At 33.6% G+C, this 27,852-nt stretch overlaps 2 protein-coding genes across 2 annotated transcripts; both read right to left on the reverse strand.

Annotated features, from left to right (window-relative positions):
• Positions 1–10,146: 10,146 nt before the first annotated feature.
• Positions 10,147–12,724, reverse strand: LOC110685281 (protein ACCELERATED CELL DEATH 6-like). Its single transcript, XM_021861773.1, has 3 exons — positions 12,205–12,724; positions 10,711–11,286; positions 10,147–10,623 (listed from the first exon to the last, which is right to left on the reverse strand). The coding sequence occupies exons 1-3, from the start codon at positions 12,241–12,243 to the stop codon at positions 10,525–10,527; spliced, it is 714 nt and encodes a 237-aa protein (XP_021717465.1). The 5' UTR covers positions 12,244–12,724; the 3' UTR covers positions 10,147–10,524.
• Positions 12,725–14,892: 2,168 nt separating this feature from the next.
• LOC110685291 (ankyrin-3-like) lies at positions 14,893–27,464 on the reverse strand. Its single transcript, XM_021861779.1, has 2 exons — positions 26,623–27,464; positions 14,893–15,649 (listed from the first exon to the last, which is right to left on the reverse strand). The coding sequence occupies exons 1-2, from the start codon at positions 27,230–27,232 to the stop codon at positions 14,925–14,927; spliced, it is 1,335 nt and encodes a 444-aa protein (XP_021717471.1). The 5' UTR covers positions 27,233–27,464; the 3' UTR covers positions 14,893–14,924.
• Positions 27,465–27,852: the final 388 nt, after the last annotated feature.

The raw sequence follows: 27,852 nt of genomic DNA on the forward strand, positions 1-27,852 counted from the left end.
TCAAGTCAATGAGTCAAGCAACGTTAAGCCTTAGGTCAACCCCAAGATGGCTAAAGAGATTGGAAAAGTTCTATAGTGAAAAATAAACACAGGTGCAGCAGAACAGGGAAGACCCTATCACAGCATTCGGCGACAGAGTCAATTCTTGGCGCCAGAGATATCTCAGCAGCGACAGAGCTCGAAGCCTCTCAGAAAGGTGATTTCGACCTCATACAGCGATTTCAGGTTCCTTGGTACGCCAGTTAGCCCCTATAAGCAATTTGACATGATTAAGTAGTCAGTTTGATTACAATCGCAATAAGTGATTGACCTGATGAAAGATCGTCTCACTTAGCTTAAGCGCCTAAGTATTGGTTCATTACAAGCACCAAAGCATCGGTTCAAAAGCAAGCACTTAAACGACAATATTTCCAAATATGGATTGTCGCGCATTCTTATTAAACGACAAAGTTTTCCAAAAATTGGATTGTCATCCCCAACTGATAATATTTCCAAAAATGGATTGTCGTGCATCTTCTTCAACGACAATTTTTCCAAGATTGGATTGTCATCTCTGTCAAAGTTTCCAAGTGTGGATTGTCGTGCTCCTTCTTTGTTTGGCAAGTTTTTCCAAGTTCGGATTGTCATACATTCATAGATCGCTAGCAAGTTTTCCGAGATTGGATTGTCATACACCTAATTCCCTATGGAAAAATTTCCCAAAGGATTGTCGTAGGTCTCTATTCATCATAAATTTCGGAAAAGGTTCCTCAACGTGGATTGTCATTCATTTCAATAAATGGCAAATTTTCCCGAAGAGGATTGTCAGTCGATTCTTTTTTTTGCAAATGTTCCAAGACGCGGATTGTCAATAGTGGCAATATTTCCCCAAAAGGATTGTCGCATAGCGTTTGACAAATTTCCAAGATGGATTGCTTTCAAGAGTTATATTCCAAGATGTGGATTGTCGATCGTAGAAAAGTTCTTATGAAATATTGTTACGAAGCATTGGCAACATTTCCCAAAAATTGGATTTTTGGCAGATTTTCCGAGATACGGATTGTCGCTTCATCATGGCAATATTTCCAAGGATGGATTGTTACGAAGCAATGACAACTTTCCCTAAATCGGATTGCCATACATCATACAAGAGTTGTGTTGGCAACTATTCCCAAAGAAAAGAGGATTGTCATCACAGCAAAAGCACCGACATACTGGTTCACAAGCAGCAAAGCGCCGACGTAGTGGCATAGCAAATATTAAAAAGCAGTGATCTTTTCGAAGACTATCACAACAGGAAAAAGAAGCTCTTTGTTCAGAACGTCAAAGCAGCAAGGTGGCATTCCCTAGCTTGCGCAAACGCGTTGGTATCAGGCTTGGCGCCTAAACCCTAGGCCTTGGCGCCTGGAACCAGGCCTGGCGCCTGGCGCTAAGGCTGGTGCCTGGCGCCAGCTAACCAGGGTTGGTGCCAGCCCTGTTTCCTGAGTGTCAGACTCTGTTTTTGTTTAAATTATCTTTTTGGCTTATTTTCTCTATAAATTTCGTATTAAAAAATCCATTTTCACGAACCAATTATCATCATCTACATTCATTCACCATTAATCATCTACAACTATCATCTACCAATTCTCACCTATTCTCTAAATCATTCATCTCTCTTCAACATTCAATTCTTTCTTCTTTGCTTTTCATACAAAATTCCGCATTCACAAGATCTAGAAACACCTAGCCATATTCGAAGTTGCCTTTGCCCTAGACGTGAAAGGTTTTAATTTCTGAGGGTTTGGTCCCAAATCTCTCTTTCAATTATTTAATTTAATTGTTGATTATTATTTTCCTTGAAGTTACTAACGTGTGTATTTTGTAATTAGAAAGAGGTACGAGGAATCAAAGTAAGTACTTTATGATTTTAATTGATGTTATAATGTAGAAATCATGTTTATATTGTTATTATGATATTCCTAGTATCATGTTTAGGGTAATTTTAATATTAAATATGATTGTTATGATGCTTCCTACGTTCTTTCTAATATTTGTGATTGTTAGTATCATGTTAGGGCTAAAGATTTGATTTTTATTGTTTAGTAACATGCTAGGGTTTGTTATTAATCCTGTTAGTATCATGCCTAGGATCTTGCTATTATTATGCTTTAATATTAACATGATTATTATTATGGTTAATATGATTGTTATTATGATGATTATTTCATTGTTATAATTTTATGATCATGATTATATTTTATACTTTGATTATTATGTTGCTTAATTTATATTGTTATTGCTTGATTACCTTTATTGCATGTTTAAAGGGAATTTGTATTTGTAATCACGCTTAATAAGATATTTAATAATCTTGTTTAGGGTTAATTGTGATTATAATTTCAAGTGATCTCCAATAATAGATTTGTTTGTGCATTAATATTCAACCAACATAGATAAACAAGTTTAGGGTTAATCCTATTGATTGCATGTTAATCAGAAAGCGCACATGAATACGATCAAAATAAAGTAGAGGCCTATTATTAGGGCAGGTTCAATCTCTTTTAGGTTGGATTTGTACCTTCATCCCCGAACCCTTATTTGGTTCTAGACCTTATGGAGTGGACGATCTCTTGGATCGTTAAGGGGTGTAACCTTCACCTCGTGAACGGTTTACAAGTTCCTAAAATACTTGTTGGCGACTCTTTTGCTCTATCTTCTTCCCTTTTGGACGCCACCGTACTTTAGTGTATGATCAAAGTGGGGTTCAAGCTAGTGGGATTTTAAAGGCTTGAAATTTATTCCTTACAGTCAGCTTTCCTCAAGCATGGAAAGTATCATTCGGTAGATTTCTTCAGGCATAGAAAGCTACCAAACTCATCTGTCGACTTTCCTCAAGCATTGACAGTATTATCCGGTGGATTTCTTCAAGCATAGAAAGCTTTCAATCTCATTTGTCGACTTTCCTCAAGCTTGGAAAGTATTATCCGGTGGATTCCTTCAAGCATAGAAAATCACCAAATTCATATGTAGACTTTCCTCAAGCATGGAAAGTATCATCCGGTAGATTTCTTCAAGCATAGAAAGCTACCAAACTCGTCAGTCTGCTTTCCTCAGGCATGGAAAGCATTTCAACAAACGTCATCCGGTGGATTCCTTCAAGCATAGGAAAACTACCAAACTCATTTGTCACCGATACACTGGTGTCAGATAAGCGTTCTATCCCTTTACTCTTTTATCTGCGGAATTAACAGTTTTTGCAGGTATCGGCGTATATAGAGTGATTTAGGATCGCAGAACGTCTTAAATCAATCTTCGTCCCTATCGACTACTTTCACTATCGTTTTCGAAACTAACGTTTCTAAAAACTCAGTCAAAGTGGGAGCTTCTGTAAACACCTAAAAATGTCTCCCCAAAACCAAACCCAATGATGAACAACCTTTCACGGCCATTATTGGTCGGGTTGAGTATTTAATCTTGGAGTGCTTAAATCCATATTTCCATTTCATAAACCAACCCAACTTCCAGCCCATTTCCCCAAACCATAACTTATTTTCCTCTTTTCGTTCCTTTAAACCCAAAATAATTCATTTCGTGTCCTTTTTATAAAAACGTTTAATCCAGTTTATTTTTGTCTATAATCTGGGTCCAATGATTTAATATTTGAATGAGGTTTGAAAAGAGCTTTCCAACGATATATTATAAGCCCAAATTCGAGTTATAACGAATAAGTTATGGCCAAAATATTAAGCCGAGCCCAAACCGAACCTAAGCCAACCTTACCTACGACCCAATGATCATGTGGAGGGTCCAAATTATTTAATCCCATTCCTAAACAAATTAGGATTAATTAGAAACTTCTATAAGTTTCTAAAAGATCTTAATTATTCTTTTTGAAAAGATAAGATTATAGAGTTTGAAATTGAATAAAACTTTTCTTTTTGAAAATCCTATTTCTATCCGAATTGAAAGACGTTCAAAGATAGTCAGATATGATTTTCATGACTTATATTTTTTATTTAAATTTTATATGGTTGGATATCCCTTGAAATTATCTTTCCAATGATATATTATAATGTCAATTCCGAGCTATAACGGAAAAGATATGAATAAAATGTCAAACTCTATCCAAAACTGACACCGTCTCACTATTTCGGCCATATATTTTATTCTACAAAATATTTTAATCTGATTCTAATTGAGTTAGAAAGTAGACTTCAAGATATTACCAACTATGTCTTATTTATTTTATTCCGATTTTTGTATCAAAAGATATGATAAAAACAAAAACCGCAAAAACTGTTGTTTATCACAAGAGTTTTATCCGATTCGAATTCTTATATTTTCTTGATTCTTCAACCCCTCTTTTTTCCTTATAAATAGAGGTCATATCTTCCCTTTTTCAATCATCAACAAGCTTGATCATTAAATCCTTCTCTCTTCCTCTCTTTTACACCAAAAATCATTCTATTCTCTCTCTCATATTCTAAGTCTTAAACCTATATTCCTAATTACATCATTCTTCCCCTAAGCACTCCAAGGAGTCCGTACTTAACCTAAGGTTCCGCCCTTAAATCAAGGCGTGAAAGGTATAATTAACTGAGGGTTTGGACCAAATCAAACCTTTTTATTTAATTTAGTTGTTTCAATTTGATTTATATTTTTATTGAAGTTACTAACAGTTTATTCATGATGTAGCAATTCAAGGAAACGCGGAAAGTGAGTAATTGATTCACTTAATTACTCTTATTTTTATATTGCTAGTATCATGATTAGGGCTATTATTATTATTATTTTATTTGAATAACGATATTATTGTTGAATTGCTTCCAATATTAATGTTTATTCTATTATTATTTATGATCACCATATTGCATGTTTAAAGGGAATATGTAATTGAAAATCACGCCTTATTAGATAATTTGGACAACTGGTTTATGATCCTTTTTTATCTTGTTATTAATTCATGTGATCACGATATTTTAAAATTATATGTTGCATTTATAGTCAACCAATTTAGTTTAATAATAGTTTGGAGCAAATTGAATATTTTGTTTGTATGCCTTTGAGATGGCAGGAATCACTTTTCACTATAAGAATCGAGTAGAGGTCAATACGGGCGAATGTGACTCCATGACTCACTTCGTACCTTCATCCCTGATCCTCCTTTCGTGGTTTCGAACCATATGGAGTTAATAATATCATGGATTATGGATGGGGTGTAACCTTCACGGGTCAATCGTTGTTGCCTATCGTTGTCCCTTTATCGTGGTTACCTTTTATAATCCGTGAACGGTTTAGAAGTTCCTTAAAAACTTGTTGGCGGCTCCCTACTTTCCTTGTCCCTAATCGTATGTCAATTCCCACTTCCTATGAGTGCCAAGCATATTCACCGCATGCTTTAACGTAGGCGTACTTCGAACGACGCCTACACTTTCCCTCTCTCTTCTCTTGATTTCACCCGTTCTTCCCTTTTTCTGTTTCTTGTTTTTGCACATTTTAATTCACTTATCGCATTTTCATTGTTTAGGGTTTCAATTTCTGCAATTACAACTTCAACGAATTGACAATTCAAAAAGGGGAAAATCATGTGTAATTAGTGTTAGTGAAATCAAATTGAGATTTTTCTCAATTCAAACTAGGATTTTACGAATTGATTAACCGGTAATCGGACAATAAGATAAGAAATTTTTCACACAATTAAAACATGAAATTTGGGCGAAAACACTAACATGGTAGTGGGGATTACTCATTATGATGATCATGTTCATATGCAAAAAAAAAAAAAAAAAAAAAAAAAAAAAAAAAGAGGGTAATTTTAGGTCCCCTTCTCTACAATGTAGCTAATTTGACATATCAATTGGTCTCCCCCACTGCGCTTTTACTTAGAAAATGAAAGTACTGCACAAACCCTAGTTGTTAAAATGAAATGAGAGCTATGGAAAGAGAAGTGCTGAATGTAGAGTTTCGCATTGAGTTTGGGTGGGTGAGAGTACAATAATGGGTTTTACCGCGGAGAGAGAATACAAAGGGAAAATCGAGAAAAAAAGAGGGAAAGAGAGTAATTATATACTCCTAGACTCTAGTGTAGCTATCTATTCCTACACCTCCTTCCTAAACAACCCCAATAACACCACTTTCTACAATTGTGTAGTAACCGCACAGTAACCACACTTTTTACCTCCTTTTACATTTTTTTTTAAAAATAATCATAAATGCATTTCATTTCATTTTCTTTCTCTTTAATTTTTTTCTCCATTTTCTCTCTCTACACCTATTTCCTACATTTTTTCTCTCTAAACCCATTGATTAACTTTTTCTAATAAAAAATTTCTACGAATAAGTGACAAAAGAATTTAACAAAATAAGTTCGAAATTCGAAAGATAAAGTGATTTTGTTCATATTTGGTTAAGTATGAACCCTAGGTTTTATTTTATTTATTTATTTTTTTTGTTATTGTATTTTAGAGCAATAATCGAAACACCAACAATGGAAAATCCATCAACGTAAGTATTTACTTTGGTTTTAGTAATTTTTGTTCAAAAACTAGTAAATCAAATAAGGTTTTTTTTTTTTTTTTTTGTTTTTTTTTGTTTGGTACAACAAAGAAAACAGTTTCAGAGAAGAAAAACAAATATTCTATAAACATTTGAGTATGAATAAGATTAATTAGTAGTGAATTTTTTCTTTTGATGAATATTCATTTTCATTTTGATAAATGCTCATTTATACATTAGTATACTATTATTTACATGTTTTTTTTGTTTTTTTTTTATATAAAAACTATCATTTACATATTAATATATAGATAATTAATAAAAATGCTCATTTATTTATAATTCATAGTCATTCGTGTAATAATGTTCATTTTTTTCATAATCTAAAGTAAAAAATTATTTTGACGAATGTTCATTTTTATTTTGGTAAATGTTCATTTTTATTTTGGCATATGTTCAATCACATAATAGTACATGGTCATTCACAATTTCACATATTAACACACGATTATTAGAATTTTGATAAATGTTCATATTCTTTTTTTATCTACTTCAAATGTTTCTTATACATTTTAATTTTAAATTGTTTCAATATATGCTTTTTCTTAGCAATCACATATTTATAGCTTCAAGAGTTTATTCACGTATACATTTCATGTTCATCAATTGTTATCTTTCATGCATGATCATTATCAAACTAATATATATGCTCATTTATAAAGACTTAGTTGTTCGTTTTATTGAATTACGTAAATATGTTCATTTATGTATTAATAGTTGTTCATTTTTGTATCGATAAATTGTCATTTCCATACTAATATATATATATATATATATATAATATATATATATATATATATATATACATTCATGTATGTTCATCTTAATAATATGAAAGAAATAAAAAATAAGGAGATCATAAAGGCATGGATTCGTTAAGCAACATGAACCAATAACATGAACTTGGATTTTTCGAATTCAGATCGAAAAGTTTATTGTATTTGATAATATGTGTGGAGTTGTATAACTTGTATTGTATATTTTAATATTTACTTTCATATTAATATATATCCATTTTCATTCTGATAATTTCATTTTAATAGATAGATGTATATTGCATTCTTATGGCATAAGATGTTCATTTATTTAAATACTTGTTCACGCTCAAATTAAAAGATGTTTGTTTAAGTTTTAATATATTTTATTATATACTAAAAAATGTAAAATTAATTTTGAATATTTATTCATTGTCATACATAAAGTTGTTCATTTTGTAAGACACGTATGTTTACTTTTAAATAATTATATGTTCATATTTATAAACATCTATTTTAATTTTGATAGATATTTATTACAAAGTGCAATATTAATACACATGATTTTTTTTTTTTGAAACCTATACTCATGGTTATTCACATATTTATTTGTATATGTTCATTTTCAATTTAATACAAGTGTTTTTTATTTTTATAAAGAAGACTAAAAGACACTCAATTAAACTACCCAGTAATACCAATAAAATTTGTCCCTCCTATAATATACATGCATCAGATGCATGTAATTATAAAGCTACTAGCTGTTCAAACAAAAAATTATTATATAAAAAATGTTCATTTTTATATTGATAGATGCACATTTTCATTATGATTCATTATCATTTTATTTTTAAAATGTAAATGCATTTATTTTAAATAAAAATATACATATACTTAAATGTTCATTTTGATACTAAAACACCTATTATGTCATGAACTAGTTACTTTTTTTTTATAAAATTTATTATAACATGTAATAGTAAACATTTACGCATATATAAATGAACATTAAAATAGTAAATATTCATGCTTATATATGTTCATTTTCATATTAATGAATAGTCTATAACATATCTTATTACTTATGTGTTATTTATTTTTAGATACAGAGTTATTAGTTCAATAATAACTTTTGAAGGTTGTTTATTTTTATTGATCACTAATAAACATGCAAATGATACGTTAATTATGATAGGTGAATTTTAATGCTCCATTATTAGATGTTCAATTATAAATAATTAATTGTTTATTTACAATGATTAAAAAATATTGTTCATTTAATTTAAAAAATAGTACATGTTCAATCACGGTGTATAAAAGTTTTTCAATAATTTTTCCTATTCAATTTTCGTAAATCACGAATACGTGACTGCTGCAAAAATCAATGATAATCAATTATTACCAAATAGGACCTAATATCAATCATTTAAAAAACAAAAACAACAAATAATGCGAAATTAACATCGTACATTGCCAATAACGACAATGATAACAAATATAATTGAATAGAGGAAATACAACTAAATGCAAATCAATAAAAGCAAAAAAATTGCAATCAAATCAAAAAACACAAATACATAAATCAATTGGATAGAAGAAATTGCAGTCAAACTGTAAATTAAAACTAGATAAAAATAAAAATAAAAATACGGAGTAGAGTAAGAAAATGGAGCAAATAAATTTATAAAACTCACTCCATGGAGTTGAGCTAGAAATCTCCATGGAAGAAGAGAGAGAAAATTGAAAAAAAAATGGAGAGTGAAGATGAAATTAGTGAAAATAAGGAGAGAGGAAATGAAATTGGTGAAAAAGAGGAGAGAGAAAAAAAGCAATTTGGGTTTGTAAAAATGTTTACATACTTTCTTGATTGAAAAGTAATGAAAGAAAGATAAAAAAAAAGGGAAAAAAAAACTCATGCAAAAGGTGTCACTAGATGATGAAATTGACGTAATATAGAAGGGGGGTGTAGGTGAAGTTGCATACACTAGAGTCTAGGGAAATTTTGTAGAAAGAGAGGGAAAATTAAATAGTGAAGCCCAAGATGACGTCATGTAGGGAGGATGGTGTGAAGTCGTGGTAGTTTTTATTGTTTTGGACAAAACTAGGTGGTATAATACAATAAAAGAAAATACTTGAGGTGGTAATGTAAAAAATAACTATATTACATGGTATTTTTTTATTGTTTCTTTCTTTTATTATAGAAAATCTTTCAATTATTACCTCTAAAAAGGTTGCTTTGTCAATTACAACCCTTAAAAACTTAAATATGTTAATTAATACTCTTAAAAAGTTAAAAGTGTATAATTACTACTATTACTACCTCCGATCATTCTAGTGAATTAGCCTAATTAGACAAAATAACATAATTCATTTAGGCCCCATTTGGTTTAATGTAAAATATTTTCAATAGAAAATTAGTGTTCATGAAAAACATATTTTCAAGGAAAAACACAATTGCAAATTAATTTTCTTTTGTTTGATTGCATACAAGAAAAGTTCAAGAAAAATAAAAAATAAGAGTGGAAATGTAAGGATGAATGAGAGGCAAGTAAAAAAAAGAGGTAAGGAGGAGAGAGAAAAATGTGGCTTTCCTTGTTTTGGGAAGGAAAATGTGTTCCATTATTAAGGATGAAATTTTTCACCCTTGGAAAAATTGTTTTCCACCCTTAACAAACCAAACAAAGGAAAATGGGAAAAAAAAATTAAAAAAAATCATTTTCCATGAAAACCTTTTACATCAAACCAAATAGGGCCTTAGACTGAAACATAATTACATATATACTCTTTTTGGAAACCGTTGCTAAGTGAATTAAATGATATAAATTACTACTTTTTGGTTAATTATTGAGCCATAACATTCATTATTTTCCGACTAATAATGATGTGATTATATGTCACAAAAATGAGATCAATCAAAATGACATAATTACATTTAGACTGAAACATGACGTTATAATTAGACAAAAGTTCATGAAAAGTGTATCTCTTCTCCCATTGTTCCCATTCATATTTACGTACTTTTTTTTTTTTTTCCTTTTACTATTATACTATCTCTATTAATGGTTATTTGCAACTTTGGAATTTTTTATATGGGACATATAATACATAAAATTTGCAAATAATACCCAAAATTTACAAATAACCCTTCACGGAGGAAGTATTTAAATTACCAAATTAACACACTTAATTCCACTCAAATGTAAAAAGTTTCGGTGAAAGTATTGCATTTTAATAAAACGGCTTGAGTGCTTGACTATCCTTTCTTACAGGAATTGCATCCTTTACGTTGAGCTAGTGAAGTTGTATATTGAGGAGGGATGGTACTATACATTCTTGACAGAGAAGTTTTTCCCTGAAACAAAAATTGAATATACACTATTAAGAAGTAAATGAGAATTGTCGAGTGTTTAAGCAAAGAGTGATAAGATTCTCCGCTTACCTCTTCAAGTGTTCTGACTTGATCAGCTTGGGAATCAAGATATCTGATTCGATTAGCTTGGAAATGATTTGCAGCGGCAGGGACAAGCTTGGAAAGTACGTAATCGAGTAAGGTCCTTATCACAAAAATAACAGGGAGAGAGCAGATGATGAAGACAATTATGGCTACCCACAAGGACTTATTCGGTAATACAGTGTAGATACCGGTCATAAAGGCCAGCGTCGTACCATACAGGGAAGTTATCAGTATAAAAATACTGCGATCAACCAACAAATATTCCATAGCACGGTTCGAAGCCATAGACCATATCAAACCAAACAAGACCAACATCGATGAGCACAGAGCATATGCGTCTGCTAGTAAAAACACAATAAATGATGCCTTGGTTGCCTTATTCGCCATGTTATCTTCTTCATCCACACCACCAGGGAGTGTAAATCCAGCAGCAAATGTAATTGTTGCCAAGAGTGCTGCTACAATAAATAGTGCACTTCTTATTGGATCCAACTTCATGTCGTAATGAATAAATAATAATCTCAAGTGCGGATTTATATTTAAATCATAGCACATATATTCCTGCATGTCGAACGATTCATTGTAATTAGCTCTATGATATTGCACATGTGCCTAGAGGTATCAAAATCACACCTTACCAGATCCGATCTGAAATTACCTCGAAAAATTTCTAATTTAGATTCGACTTGTATGAACACAATAATTTAATATGACTCAACTTTAAAAATTGACCTGACTTCTGAATTGACACCTCTACATGTGTTAAAAGCATTCTCATAGGCCAAAAAAATATTTGCCCTTTCTACCCACTTTCTGTTGGTCATATTTTTTCTTACCATTATCTCTTCTGTTTTTACTTATACCCCACCAATATTTACCTCTCCAGCATATCATCAAATTAAAGTTTTGTAATTTATTTAATTGTGATGGAACCCGGAAGAAATCAGCCACTTTTTTATTGGTTAAAGATCTATTTGGGTGGAGCCCACTAGTAAACTATTCATTGTAAATTATGTCCATATTCAAAAAAAAAAAAAAAAAAAAAAAATGTTATTAACCAACCATCATCATTAACAAATAACCAACTGAATATCTTAAGTCTAACATTATTGTAGTGCAATTTATGGGAACCAAATAACATTCACTTCCTCTGTCTTATCTTCATACCCCAACTTATATCTTTTACTACATTGAATTTCCTTTAATGCCCTTTAATGTTGGTGCCCAATTGCACAAACCAATAAAGCACATTAAATACATTTGTACGAATTAATCATGTCTCTTATAATATTATACCCAATGTATTTCACACATGATTACATACTCCCTCCACTTTCAGCACTTTCGTTAATTTCCGTACAAAATGAGACACGAACACAAAATTATGGGATGGATCGGAGTAATTCAAGTACAATGCTATAAAAAAACCTTATACGTAGTTATCATTGAATAAATAACAAAATGCTTGGAGGAACATACCCAATCGCGATCTTGGCATAGTTCGGCAAGCAAAGACATGGCAGTATTGCCTTCAGGATCCTTAATGTTTCTCTCTACCCCCTCGTCACGGAGTAGTGCTGTAGCTAGATAAATATCATTCCTCTCTAATGCTCGATGCAAAGGCGTTGCGCCATTGGAATCTCGTGTATTTTTAAGTTCCGCAACAAATGGTAAGTTCAACAAGTCCACACAATCTTGGTAATTTTGCAATTTAATGTGGTGTAGAGGAGTGTCATTTTCTTCAAGGCAATTTTTTCGAAGATTTGGACAACTATCAATGAAGGCTAGTACAGCCCATGACGTCTCCTCATTCTCACACGCTTTTAACCAATCGAAAGGTTCTAAATTTTTTTATTGTCGATAATTCTGTATCAAACTTATAAGCCACTGTTGGTGTTTTTTTCTGGCTACTTCAAGGGCAGTTTCACCGGCAGCCTTTCCTTCGGAATCATGCATCTTGGTCATCCACCAATATCTCTCAAATAACTTAGTTCCAGTATTCTCTATATTCAATACAGTAAAGAAAAAGATATTGGTCATTAGCTTTTTAAGATAGAGTTGTGTGATAAGGTATAAGGGCTTGAGACTTTTGTGTACAATAATATTAGTGTACAACGTACATCAAACAATTAGTGGTTCCTTTTAATCAATCTTGAGTTACTTGTCAATTAATTAAGGAAAATTTTAAATTTGATATGATATTTTTGTAGGGATGGGATAAAATAATAAGTTTTAAACAATAGATTTATTTGATATATAAACAATAGATTTAGGTGGGATACCCAGTCAATTCCCCATATAAATTTTGTTTATTTGGGGGTATAATTGTCTTTTCAAGTAGTAATAAAGGAATATATGCGTCTTTTCATGTACTAGTTGAGGGGTATCATGTGTAATTTCCTCACCAAACAGTCAAAGAAAAAAAGCAAACAGTAATTGAACAGCTCATCAAAAAAACTAAATAAATGACCTTGCTTTTTCAACATGTTTACAAAAATGCTATCAGATTAACAAAAATTCGTTTATCTGGAAGATTAACTTGTATTTTTCCTACATTTAGTGTTTTTTTTAAACAATAATTTTATTTTGGTAAGTTAGTTTTGTTGTCCAAAAGAACCTTGACGCCGGATTCCGGCATTTGACTTTTTTTCTCCGAAGTTGACTCTCCACGTGACATGATGTTGACTCTCCACGTGACATGTCACGTGACATTAAAAAATCACCCTCTCTCTTATATTTTTCCCTTTTCCCCTCAAATTCCGATCCCCTTATTTGCCTAGAATTTTTCCCCAAATTGTTTCTCTCAACTCACGAACCATGGTTCTTAATCTAATCCATTGTCTTCCCTAAATTTTTAAAGAAATTCAAGCGAGAATCTTTTGATTAAGTCCTTTTTGCATTAGGTAAGAGCTAGCAATGCTTACTGTTTTACAGCAATTCCAACCAAACAAAACCACATAGACCAAGAATAAAGAATAAAAAAAGAGGCAACTTTTCAACATACACAAATTTTCAATTCATGAATCCAATTACCAACAAGTAATTCAACATAAACGCATGCCGCCAATCAATTTTCGTTCGCAAAATATGGCAAAAACCCTAATTTTTGTTCGCCAATTACAATATTATTAAATTCAATTTAGTTGATTTAGCTAGTTTTATAGATTTTTTGGGTGGAAAAGATAAATTTCTTGCCACATTTATTTTTGCCCCTTTTTCCCTTTCGCCATTGGAGACCAAAAAAAAAATTAAAGTACAAAGAGAAAATGAAAATGACAGATGAGAGGAGAAGAAGATATTCGTACTAGGGCCAACAAACTCCTCTATTCTCTAACTCGAATTTAATTTGGTGGATGAGAGCAATAATTTCTGGACTTAATCATCACTCTTTCTTGTTTTTTCCTCAAAGAATACCAGAGGAGAGAGAAATTTAGGGGATTAGAAGAGAGAGAAAGAAGAATGGAGGCAGAGCGTGAAAAAAATTGGGAGGGGGAAGTTTTTTAAGTCACGTGAGAGTCACGTGACTAGTCAACGCCAGATTAAAAAAAAGTCAATCATCGGATTGTGACGTCAAGGTACCTCTAGACAACAAAACAAACTTATAAGGTCCTTTTAAACCACTTTGAACATATAAAATTCTTCCAGACAAAATAGTGAACATATAAGTCCCTTTCAGACAAATTTTTCTTTTGGTAATAAATTAATTATTAATGTAAAATTTTGATTATTTTTAAGGCTTAGGGACTAAATTTAATCTTTAAAGTTTTGGAGCTTTTGATGATATTTATTATTGTTTTTAAAGAAGAACTTAAAAAAAGGAAAGAAATACTTCTTAGTCCATATCTTAAAGATAAGAGCAAGGGATAGTATATAAAAGCTATAAAATTAGACTTTGATTGTCTTTGAAACAATGGATATGGGCATCATTTGTGCCCTTGTTAAATGGACATTCCATCAATATTTTCAAATTTTCCGACAATTTGATCTTCGTTGGCCGTTCCCAAATACCGATAGTCATCAGCCATCAATAAACGTGATACTAACGGCATTTTGGTATATTTACCGATGAATTTTTACAATAAGTAGTTGGTTCAAATCTTGTAGTGGTAGAGCAAAACTAATATGATTATATATTTCCATACATACTTATTTACGTGACTACGGAATTATATTATTATATGATTACATAATACTATTAGTCAAAGTGAATTAGGTGAATAACCAAAAAAGTCTGACATCGCATTATTAAAATTTAGTATAAGTAATTTGTGTGGATGATGCGTGAAAACATAAAAATATAAAAGAACAAAGAAAGTACCTGGCATTTTCCATAAGCTATGAAGAATAGTATTTCCCTTAGTTTTACGCAACATGTTGAAAGTAACTTCCTGATTATTCAAAATTTCTTCAACAACGTTTTCACAACAGTCACCAACAGCAGCAAATAGAGGGCTCTCTGCACTATCGCTGAACATATGACATAATGTCGAATCGAGGTTTATGTAATACAGTGCAAGTTCTTCGTTTTGTTGCTCATATATAGCAACAAGCAAAGGCGTATGTTTGTATATATTCCCTATTCTCCAAGGTGGAAAGTAATCAGTTGACTCATCCATATTTCCTGCTTTCATTTCCTGTTCTAGCTTGTAACCATTTATAATTGATTTTGTAATTTCGACATTCTTATGTGTTCTAGCTGCCGTATGTAAAGGAGTATCAAACAGATTTTCCTCCGTTGCCTTCATTGTGATTAAATCCGTGAAGACTTTCGTCCTCGCAGCCGGAAATTCTCCCCGTAAAAGGAAATCAATCGGCCAAACTTGATTCAATTCTGCCCATTGGTGAAGCATATTGTAACCATTACTGTGATCCACGGCATCTATTAGCTCAGGATGTTTCTCTAGTAGCAATCTTAATACATTTTCTGTATCCCAAAAATTAGATTGTATTAAATAATATTTGTGTATACGTACTACTTCAGTATTATTCAAAGTATTGTATTAATTAAACGATTTGTCTAATGTATCTCTTAATCTCTATGCGGCACATGTAAGTACAAAATAATGAAATCCTGTCAAGTATAGTAATTAATGGCTAAATCTTGTATGTAGCCACATGGTGCAGCCACATTGATTTATAAGAGTAATCTTCATTTTATATGTATTAGTAACCTCATTTTTTATATAAGAGTAATTCCATGTTGTCCATACAAGTAACTCAAATTCATTATACGATTAAAATCAAGTAATTTAGGTATTAGTAACCCTATTTGTTCATTCGTATAACCCCTATTATTTTGTTTTAAAAAATTAAAGAATAATTCCACTTATTTAAGATAGTAACCTTTTTTTTTTCATTTAACTAACATGCATACCTTAAGGTAATCCTATTTAATTTGCTCATCACCGTAACTACGTATTACTTAATTATTTGTCTTATAAATAATTTGTGAAGTGGTCACACCAAGTGGCTAGTCACATATAAGACTTTGTGATTGTGTAGAACACAAATTCTTCAAAATGGCGAGTATACGATAATTTATTGTAAGACGTGTTAAACTTATCTTTAAAATATTTAAAGTTACCCAAGCTATTAAAAAAGTTATTATTTTTCTAATAATAAATTTTATCTTACAATAAACTTATTATGTACTTCCTCCATTTTTTTTATAGTTGTAACAAACACTTTATCGGGCTATTTAAGAAAAGTTGACCTCACATGTTATAATACACTTAAAATAGGGTTGAAATTTTGTTAGGATTATAATCAAAGGGGCATGTGCTTAAATTAAAGGTAATAGTATAATTTTCACCATAAAATCCTTCCTCTTTATGATGTGTTGCAACTTTTGTGACATTTCCATTTTAGGAAAGTGTTGCAAGTATAAAGAAACGAAACGGAGGAAGTATTAGATTAATCATATAAACCTTCATAGTTGTCATCATGAATTTATATGAAATTACACATTAAAATAAAATTCAAACCAATAAAAAATTAAAACTTATCCTTTAAAGAGTTAAAATTAGTATATAAATAGTTAAAGTTACTAACAAAGTGACTTAATTATATACAATAACATCAACATACACCCGGCTTACACGAGAATCATTGTATTTGAAATCCATCTCAATGCGTTTTTTTTGGTTAAAAATTAATTATTTACAATTAATGCACAGATTTACAATCATATTAATTCATTGACTTTGACTTTCTCGTTACATGTCAATATGCTTTAATTAAAATGGGATGTATTTTTTGAAAGAAAAATGTTATCCATATCTCTTAGGGCTACATATAAGTATTAAATTTACTCTTGAAAATTGTAAAAAGTTAAGAAATCATCAAAATATAGACACTAATAACACTGATTTGCGAGTGTTTTTGTCATAAATTCCTAATTTTATACAATTTTCAAGAGTAAATTTAATGCTTATATATAACCCTTAGGGTCACATATAACATTACCCTTTTTTGAACTATCTAGCTTAATACAACTACGAGTATATAAAATAAATAATTTAATATAATAAATACCAAAAACAAAAACAAACCAACAAAATATAAATAATTAAATAGATTGTCTCAAGTTATGCAGATTACAATATACTAATTATTTCTTATGGCTATTCCTTCTTTTTTAAGTTTTTACTATACAATGGACTCGTATTTGAATAGCGCGTTTACAGTATGGCTAGTTGACATGCATCAAAATACAACATGGGTAACCCATGACCAATCGGATAACCCCAACCATACGGTATAACCTGCCATATATGAAACTTTATGTTAAAAAAATAAAAAAAACATTAAATTAATTCTCTTGTTTGTTTTATTAACAATTACCAATTTTTATATTTGACTAACCACAACGTGTGAACATCCATTATAGTGTTACTTAATTAGTGTTATAGAGGTCATTCGGTTTGTGTTACAGGTGTAAATTTCAAGGGGAAATCCAGGATTGTCCAGGCCACCCCATGGCAAGCCCGATGATCACAAAATTTATAATTAAAGCGTTGAAGATTATTTGTGACTTGGTTGGATTGTTGTCTTTTGAATGTTTTGGTTTAGAGATCGAAACATATAGCCTACAATTTGTTTGTTTTAAGTAGAGTTGTCAAAAACTGACCCGACCCGAGAACCCGATATTAACCGGCAATAATCTGAACCCAACTTGTACCCGAAAATGGGGTGAAACTAGTGACCTGTACCTCGACCTAAAACTGACCTGTAACCCGATCTGAAACTGACCTGATGTTGACTGACAATCGATTTGATCTTATACTTTATGACTTGAGCCCGAACTTGCACCCAACCAGATTGTAACCTTCAACCGATTTAATCCGACCCGACAACATTCCGAACCCGAACTAGCTAGTACCCGACCCAACTAAAACTTTATATACTTTTTGTTCAGCTAATGTACTGGTACAATCTGTAAACTATTAAGCTTATTGTGCTCTATTACTCGTATACAAGTTTAATAAAATCTTGATAATGCTTAATCAACTTGACCACATCGATATTTATTAGAATTGAACTTGAACCAAAACCCGACTAAACACTAACCCAAACCCGAATATATTATCTATTTATCCAGCCAAACTCGATACAACACAACCCGAACCTGAAATTGAACCCGATTTGAATTTGACTCGAATCGAACCCGACCTATACCCAAAAAAGATGAACTACCCGGAATCATAACCTAAATTGAAATTGACCCAACCCTAACTTGAGCCTGATTTGAGGCTAGGTTGACTCGACATAACATGATCCTGATTCAACCCGAGACTTGATTTGACCCCATCCGAACTCAACTTGAATACCCGAATTAACAGTTCTAGTTTCAAGTACTTTATTTATTCTCCATATTGTTGTTTCCGTTTATATCTCAATTAACAGTTCCGTTTATCGGGCTAAGGAGTTTTACCTCTTATAATATTTCTTATTCTTTGCTATTTTTCTATAAGTGAACTTATGAATATGTTTTAAAGATCTGGCTCGGTCTATAGGTGTGGTTAGTGTTATAAGAGTTACTTTATTATTTATAAGAGGACACATGGTGTGGCAAGTTGTACACAAAACGTGGTCAATATATGAATTGTTTTAAGATCACATGTAACAATCATGAAATTTGGGAGTATAATTTGATGAAAATGTTGAAATAGCTAGAGTTAGGGGGCGTTTGGTATAAATTCCATAAACGGAATGGAAAGGATTTATATAAGTAACGAAAAAAATAATGATACACGTTACCTTTGATATATGTTTGGTATCTTAATAGAATGGTAACAAATTGAGGAGTTTATGATTAAGGAGGGAAACACATTTTATTTCCACTAGTTGGATAAGGGTAACAATTTGGGGGATTTTGTTACCCTTTGGAAATGGTATTTGTTACTTGTAGATCACACCAAACTAATAGCAAATGGAAACACTTATTTGTTTACGTTTCCTACATTATAAATTTTCATACCAAACACCCCCTTAAGGTTTACCAAGAATTGGTAGACATGAAACAAGCTTGGAAGGAAAGTGGTCATTTCAGTTGCACCGATCCCAACAAGCTAAAAAGGATTAAAATAAATTAAAGGCTATTTTGGTAAATAACTTATTTATGCAGAATTAATTAGCTTATTTATCATTAAATAAGCTAATTTATGGTGTTGGGTGGAAAGCTTATTCCACTAATTAAACTCTTGTTCAATAAGCTCAATTTTAGAATCTTTTTCAAATTGCTTATTCAATATATTGTGGTGAAATGACACTAATTCCTCAATTTAATTTAAAATTCTACCTAAATAACTACCTACCCCAACAATTAGCTTATTAGTCATTTCACATACTCAAACAAGTTTAAGTAATCAATTATTTATCAAACACTTTTACACATTCATCTAATAAATTTTAATACATTCAACTAGTCAAAATAAGCTAACACCATTAGTTCAGCTTTCAGCTTTTTACCAAACACGGTCAAAACCAAAATTGGCTCCATTCAATTCGAATGGACTCTGTTTGACCTGAAACAAAAGTTTCCTCATTTAGTTGTGTTGGAGTTAGTATATTTATAAGCAAATCAGAACTCAAGCCGTCTATCGGCGTCATATGCAAACTAAATATCTAGTGAAGGAGCTATAGCTCTATCAAGGATAAAGAGCTTCGACAAGGCCGAGCTATAGCTGAGATATAGCTCGGGTAAGAGAGAGCTATAGCTCGCTGCTGTTTGTTTGTCGCAACAAGGCCGAGATATAGCTCGGGTACGAGAGAACTATAGCTCGCTGGCCATTTGGTTGCAACAGGGGCGAGCAAGAGATCGAGCGATAGCTTGCGCGCTAGCTTGCTGTCTCTATTGCTTGCGGCTAGGCGAGCGAGAGCTCGCTGCCTTAGTTTCTCGCGACTAGGCCGAGCGATAGCTCGCTCGACTGCGAGCAAAAGCTCGGTCGCTCGGTTTGCTTTTGAGCGGTGGGCTTGCGTGGACTAAAGACCTAATTTCTTGGCTTATTCTTTATTTCACTATTCTCATATAAATACCCTTTTACCCCTAAAATCAATGTACGTTAGTTTCATGATTGGAAAATAAAACCATACAAACACAAACCTACCCTTTACAGATCTGAACAGTTCTTGAGCTATTCTAACCTTCGAGTTTGGGTACACGGATTACGGAGGTCGTTGTGTAAAACCAGGGGGCGTGCGTTACTAGGAGATTTGTACTGGTGGTGGTGTATTTCGCTTCTAAGTCAGTGGGTACCAAACCACGGCACAACAGAAGGAGGTCAGATCTTGATCAGTTATAACAGTTTGTTTTTTATTTTAACAGGTATTTTCCAACAATTTAGAAGCGAAATAATTATTATTAGATCTGTTTCTATCATGAATAGTAATTCTCAAACTCGTTTATACCTAGATCTGTCTAAGGTTGAGTCTCTTGACGGAATTAATTATAAGGTATGGTCACAAAGAATGTTGATTGCTTTTGAACAAGTAGAATTTAACTATGTCTTGTTTAATGATGCCCCAAAACCTATTACTCAGACCAATGCTATGATTCATATTCCTAGTACCCTTGTCGATGGGAATAAAGAATATGTCCATATTCAGACTACTTCCACTTTTATTGCTAATGAATATGAAATCAAGAAATTTGAACGTGATAACAAGTTTGTTGAGGGTCATCTTCTGAACCACATGAAAAATAACATCTTTGATTTGTACATTAAAGTAAAATCTTCTAAGGAGATTTGGTTGTCTTTGGAAAAGAAATATGGGGCTGATGATGCCGGGAAAAGAAATATGTGACTGGAAACTAGTTAAATTTTAAGTTGGTTGATATGAAGCCTATCATGGAGCAAGTCCATGTGTATGAAAATTATGTTGCTGAAATTCTTGCTCAGGGTATGAAAATGTGTGAGATCTTGCAGGCTAATGTGTTAATTGAGAAATTACCTGAATCTTGGTGTGAATATCGAAATCATCTTAAGCAATAGAAAAGAGATCTAACTCTTGAAGAATTGGTGAGTCACATGAAGATTGAAGAGGCTAATCGTCTTAAGGATTCTAATTCTAAGCCGAAAAGACGCAAAGCGCGGTAGGCCCGCGCCGAGGGAGTTTGGCACCTCGATATTGGCTCTTCACCACCTGGGGCAATGAACTAGCTGTGAAAGCTAATTTGGTAGAATTTAATTTTGACAATGACAGGAAATCTGGTGGCAATCAAGCTAGCAAGGGGAAATCTGAGAAAAACAAGGGTAACCTCAAGCCTAGAGGCAAGATTGATAAAAAGAACATCACATGTTGAAACTGTGACAAAGTGGGGCACTTTGCTTCTCAATTCAAGGTGAAGGGAAAGAATGATCGGAAAACCAACGATGGGAAGAAAGGCAAATTCAAGAATCAAGCTCATCTAGTTGAGAATGAGGATCATGATGTGATCGCTACGGTAGTATCTGAGGTCAACTTGGTAGAGAATTAACACTGAATGGATTGTTGACACAAGAGCTTCCAAACACTTCTATGCCAACAAGGATCTGATTTCTAGTATGGAGGAAGCCAAGGAAGGCGAACAAGTTTACATGGGGAACTCTAGCAGTTCTGAGGTGCTAGGGAAAGGAAAGGTGACGCTAAAGCTGACTTCAAGAAAGACTCTAGCCATGCACAATGTTTTGTATGTTCCTTCTTTTCGCAAGAACCTTATTTCTGGTGCTTTACTTAGAAAAGTAGGATTTAAATTACTTTTTGATGCTAATAAAATTGTATTAACCTGGAATGGGGAATATGTTGGAAAAGGGTACCTCAATGGGGGTCTTTTTGTTCTTGAAATTGTAATTGAATCTTCGATTAATAAGAGTTATTCTTCTGCTTATATTGTCGAGTCCTTGATTTATGGCATGCTAGATTGGGTCATATTGGTGTGACCAAATTGAAACGTTTGTATGAAGCATTTAAATTTACTCCCAAATATGTCATGAGATAGACTAGAAAATTGTGAAGTCTATGCATAGTTTAAGTTTGTGAAGAAACCTTACAAGTCTGTCACAAAAGGGGAAACTGCATTGCTAGAGCTAATTCACACTAACTTAGCTGACTTTAAGAACTTGGAGAGTAGAGGTGGTAAACAATTTTATGCTACTTTTGTTGTTGATTACTCTAGATACTGCAGGGTTTATCTTTAGAGGTCAAAGGATGAAGCTGAGTTTGGGTTCCTTGTGTATAAGGCAGAAGTTGAAAATCAATTGGGTCGGTAAATTAAAAGGGTTCGATCTGACAGAGGAGGAGAGTACGGCTCAACTTTCCTTAAGGGCGTGTGTGAAGTTGAGGGGATTATTCATGAGATCTCAGCTCCATACACGCCACATCAGAATGGGAATGTAGTGAGAAAAAATAGGACTCTAAAGGAGATGATGAATGCAATGCTCTTGAGTTCCGGGTTGCAAGACAACATGTGGGGGGAAGTTGTACTGTCAGCAAATTTTGTTCAGAATAGAGTTACTCACAAGAAGTTAGACAAGACTCCGTACGAGCTATGGAAGGGTTATGCCCCAAATCTGAGTTATTTGAAATTGTGGGGGTGTCTAGAAAAGGTGGGATATCCTTCCTTTAAACGATCAACAATTGGTTCGAGAACGTTTGATACGGTGCTAATTAGATATGCTGAGAATAGTGCGTCATAATGATTTATGAGTCTGGGTGACAACGTCATTATCAAATCTCGTGATGCAGAATTCTTCGAACAAGTGTTTCTTTTGAAGAAAATTGATGTTACCAGCAATGTTTCTTCAACTCCTTTGTCTACAGAGCGGGTTAAAAGTTATCCCGAGACTGAGGAGTTATCTCATCCTAGGAGAAGTAAACGACATAGCACATAAGCAACATTTGGCCCTGATTTCCTTACATCGTTCCTAACTGAGCTAGATGATGAGGATGTTCTGGATGGGGTCATGGTATGTATTCATGTTGTAGATGAAGATCCAAAAATGTACGAAGAAGCAATGAGATCGGTAGATACAAGCCTTTGGAAGGAAGTAGTTGACAGTGAACTTGAGTCCATTATCCAAATAGTACTTGGGAACCTGTTGATTTGCCAAAGGGAAGCAGACCTATAGGGTGCAAGTGGATTTTCAAGAAGAAAATGAGAACCGACGGTACTGTAGAAAGGTTAAAGGCCAAATTGGTGATAAGAGGGTTCACTCAGAAATATAGCATTGATTATTTCTACACTTATTCTCCGATGACTAAAATTGCTACTATTCGTACTTTATTTGCCTTAGCCTCATCATTTAATTTGTTTGTGCATCAGATGGATGTCAAGACAACTTTCTTGAATGGTGATTTGGAAGAGGAACTTTATATGGAGCAACCTCTAGGGTTCCTAGTTCCTGGAATGGAGAATAAGGTTTGTAGAATTAAGAAGTCCTTAGATGAACTGAAGTAAGCACCAAAGCAGTGGTATGAAAATTTCATAATACTATTCTTGGTTTTGGTTTTGTTGTCAATGGTAGTGATGCATGTGTTTACTCTAAAATTTTTGGTAATCATTGTGTGATCATATTCCTATATGTGGATGACATGTTGTTGTTTAGTGATGATATGAGTGCTATAACTGAAACCAAGAGAATGCTTTCTTCTAAGTTTGAGATGAAGGATTTGGGAGAAGTAGATGTCATTCTTGGTGTCAAAGTTTAGAAGACCAAGAAAGGTTATTTCCTAACTCAGTCTCATTATGTGCAAAACATATTGAAGAAGTTTGAAAGCTTTGTTGTTGTGTCTTTAAGGACTCCGTATGATAGTAGCATAGGTTTAATGAAAAATCAGGGAGAAGTTGTTTCCCAAGGAGAGTATGCAAAAGTAATAAGTAGCCTGATGTTCTTAATGAATTGCACTCGTCCAGATATTGCATTTGTTGTGAGCAGGTTAAGCAGGTACACTCATTGTCCTAGTAACGAACATTGGGGAGCCTTGAAGCGAGTGCTCATATATCTTCGAGGAACCATGAATTGGGGGTTGGAATTTGTTGGTCATCCATTGGTTCTTGAAGGTTATTGTGATGCAAATTGGGTGAGTTCCAATTATGAAGTGAACTCCAGCAACGGATTTATTTTTACCCTATGTGGGAGTGCTATTTCGTGGAACTCTGCAAAGCAGTCATGTATTTTCAGGTCGACGATGGAAGCAGAGTTCATAGCGTTGGATCTTGCTACTCAAGAAGCCGACTGGTTGAGAAAGTTATTGGCAGATATCCCATTCTGGGGGAAGCCAACACCACCGGTCTCTATGCATTGTGATTCACAGGCTGCTATCTCTGTTGCTAAGAATAGTGTCTATAATGGCAAGAAGCGGCACATACATGTTAGACAGAAGTCAGTAAGACAATTTATTGTGAATGGAGTTGTTTCTTTGGACTATGTCCGAACCGAGAAAAACCTATCTGACCCTTTTACAAAGGGTTTATGCAAGAGAATGGTAATTGAATCGTCAATAGGAATGGGTTTGAAACCTTATTTTGATCGAATGTGAATTGTGTAAGTGTTTATTAAACATTTGACATGTTATGATATGAATAAATCCTAACCTATTGGTTATTGTCTAATTTCCCTGGTGAAGTTAGCTGGGTTTATTTTTGTTTTTATGCTTACATTAAATTGAATCTAACGACTCTTTTTGAAGGCTATTGACAAGGTAGATTCAAGAGACAGGTTGAGCGTAGCTCTTAAGGCCTCTAGCCTGGCCTGGCCTAGTGGCTCAAGAGTAGGGAGTTATAGTGATCTTAAGTGATCAGGAACTATTAGCCCAGACACTACTTGAGCAGGGACCAATAGAGACACCAAAGATGAGTGCACCTTGCCCAAAAGCTCGTTGAGCTGCGGCTAGATGGTGCACTGGTGAGTGCATCTTTTCCGAAAACTCTTTGATCTGCGGCTAGATGGTACACTGTTGAATGATGGAGGTTGAACTTAAATGTTCTTAATGTTTAGTTACATTGCATGAATGGTCCTTGGATTTGCAAGGTACATGTGAAGTTTCACATGTCTGTATGAATAGTCCTTGGATTTGCTAGGAATGTTGAGAACACCTACGTGGGTACGAAGAGTGGCGCTCTTCTAGGGAGGATTGGGCGTGATCCTTCTGAAGTACTCATGAGATCCCATGCAAGTGTAGCCAAGATTATATTTGCGGAGTTGCTTAAGCTATAAAGTCAAGGTATGTGTTTACAAAGTCCCTTCCTCGCTCCTGGGAGTTAAAATCTTAGGATACTCACAAGGGAAATGTTGAAAACTTTATGCACTAATGTGTTAGTTAAAATCTTTGGATACTAGCATTTATGTACTAAGACTTTCATTTACTGTTCAGATCTCAAGTCCGTTTAGCATTAGTGGGTGATTGTTGGAGTTAGTATATTTGTAATGCAAATCAGTACGCCTTCTATCGTCGTCATATGCAAGCTAAACATCTAACGAAGGAGCTATAGCTCTATCAATGACAGAGAACTTTGGCAAGGCCGAGCTATAACTCAGGTAAGAGAGAGCTATAGCTCGCTGCTGTTTGTTGGTCGCAGCAAGGCCGAGCTATAGCTCGGGTACAAGAGAGCTATAACTCACTGGCCATTTGGTTGCGACAGGGGCGAGCAAGAGCTTGAGCGATAGCTCGCGCGCTAGTTTGCTGCCTCTGTTGCTTGCGGCTAGGCGAGCGGTAGCTCGCTCGTCAGCGAGCTAAAGCTCGCTGCCTTAGTTGCTCAGTCACTCGGTTTGCTTTTGGGCGGTGGGCTTGCGTGGACTAAAAGACCTAATTTCTTGGCTTATTCTTTACTTCTCTATTCTCATATAAATACCCTCATACCCCAAAAATCAATGTACATTATTTTCATGATTGGAAAATAAAACCATACAAACACAAACCTACCCTTTTGAGATCTGAACAGTTCTTGAGCAATTCCAACCTTCGCGTTCGGGTACGTGGATTACGTAGGTCGTTGTGTAAAACTTGGGGGGCGTGCGTCATTAGGAGATCTGTACCGGTGGCGACGTATTTCGCTTCTAAGTTAGTTGGTTCCAAACCACGTCACAACAGAAGGAGGTCGGATCTTGATCAGTTATAACAGTTTGTTCTTGATTTCAACAAGTATTTTTTCTACAAGTTGGACCAGTCTAAGCTTATGTCTGTACTAAATTTTTCTTCCTTACTAATCCCACGGTATTATTTACATATATAAATGTTCACTTTACCGAATATGGATTGGAGCTTTAAGAAGATTAGTAGAAAATCATTAATTTATGAAAACTTACTACAGTCAATCTGTCTCTTTGTCAAATGTTCATTAACCTTAGTTAAAGATGAAAGATAGTCAAACAATCAATCAAACAAGCGAGAACTAAAAGCCAAGAAATTCAGACATACCTGAAGAATTTGGTGCAAAATGAAGGGGAGTGGAACCATCTTTCCCACGAAGACTATAAGAGTAGGAGGACAACAATATCTTCTCAGCAACCTTATTGCACCCATTTTTGACAGCAAGGAAAAGTGCGCTGTCGTTTTCCTTCTTGTCTACCATCATGCAGAGCGACTCCACATCCATCGACAATATCTCCATTGCACTCTCTTCATTAACGACCTCAATAGCCAAGTGTAACGGCGTATAACCATTCTGATTATGCTCTAACCATGGTTTATTAGTAACCGGCACCCCTGATTTGTAAAACCCAAGGATGAGCTTCACAGTTTTAAGGCTGATTTGCCTCGATTGCTTCAGCCCAGCGGCCATATGAAGAGGTGTACAACCATTCTTGTCTTTCTGAGAGTGGAGTTTTTGTTGGACCTGTTCCGGTAATATTTCCGTAGCTAGTTCAAGAAATTCCGATTGCTCACACCGTGTCGCGAGGTGGAAAATATTTTCATCCATTGGTGAAAGTTTAGTAAGGAAGTACTCATCAATTGGTTTTAAGCCAACAACACTTCTCAGGAAATCTACGTTTCCCGAGCATGCGGCTTCTTTCAACTCTAGATCCATTGTATTTCAGTTTTTTTTTTTTTTTTGATGTATTTCAGATGTTATGTTTTTGTATAGAAAAAATGTAATAAAATTCTGAATTGTAATAAACACCAAGAACAAGTGTGACGAGTTTATATCGTTTTTTGACAATGAAGATTAACGTGTGGCCGTGTGGGTATCGTGTAATGAATTGTTGTACGACTTTTTGTGTTTTTGGATGCGAAGATCAAATTTATCAAATACAATGTTGTCACCCCTCTTGTTAAAAAAAAAATTTGTTGTCACCCCTGATAATAATAATAATAATAATAATAATAATAATAATAATAATATTATGGAATGACGACTTTAATTTGTGTAATATAATAAATTAGACAAATATGAATAGGGTGTTTGGCCTATAGGCCAACTTGGGTCATGTCAGCCCCCATGTAATGGATTTATTAAAACTACTTGTTGATCTTAAACTAAATCGGAATATTTTGATAAGTCAACTAGCTTTAGCCGTAGAATCAGTCATACTACTATTATTGGGAAGCAACAATAATCTTCTCGATAAGTCAACTAGTTGAGGATGGTTATTGTTACCTTAATTTTAGGATTTTAGTTTAATCATTAGAAGCAATGTTACGTAGTGG

Source organism: Chenopodium quinoa, unplaced genomic scaffold (assembly GCF_001683475.1).
Source record: "Chenopodium quinoa cultivar QQ74 unplaced genomic scaffold, ASM168347v1, whole genome shotgun sequence".
NCBI lineage: Eukaryota > Viridiplantae > Streptophyta > Magnoliopsida > Caryophyllales > Amaranthaceae > Chenopodium > Chenopodium quinoa.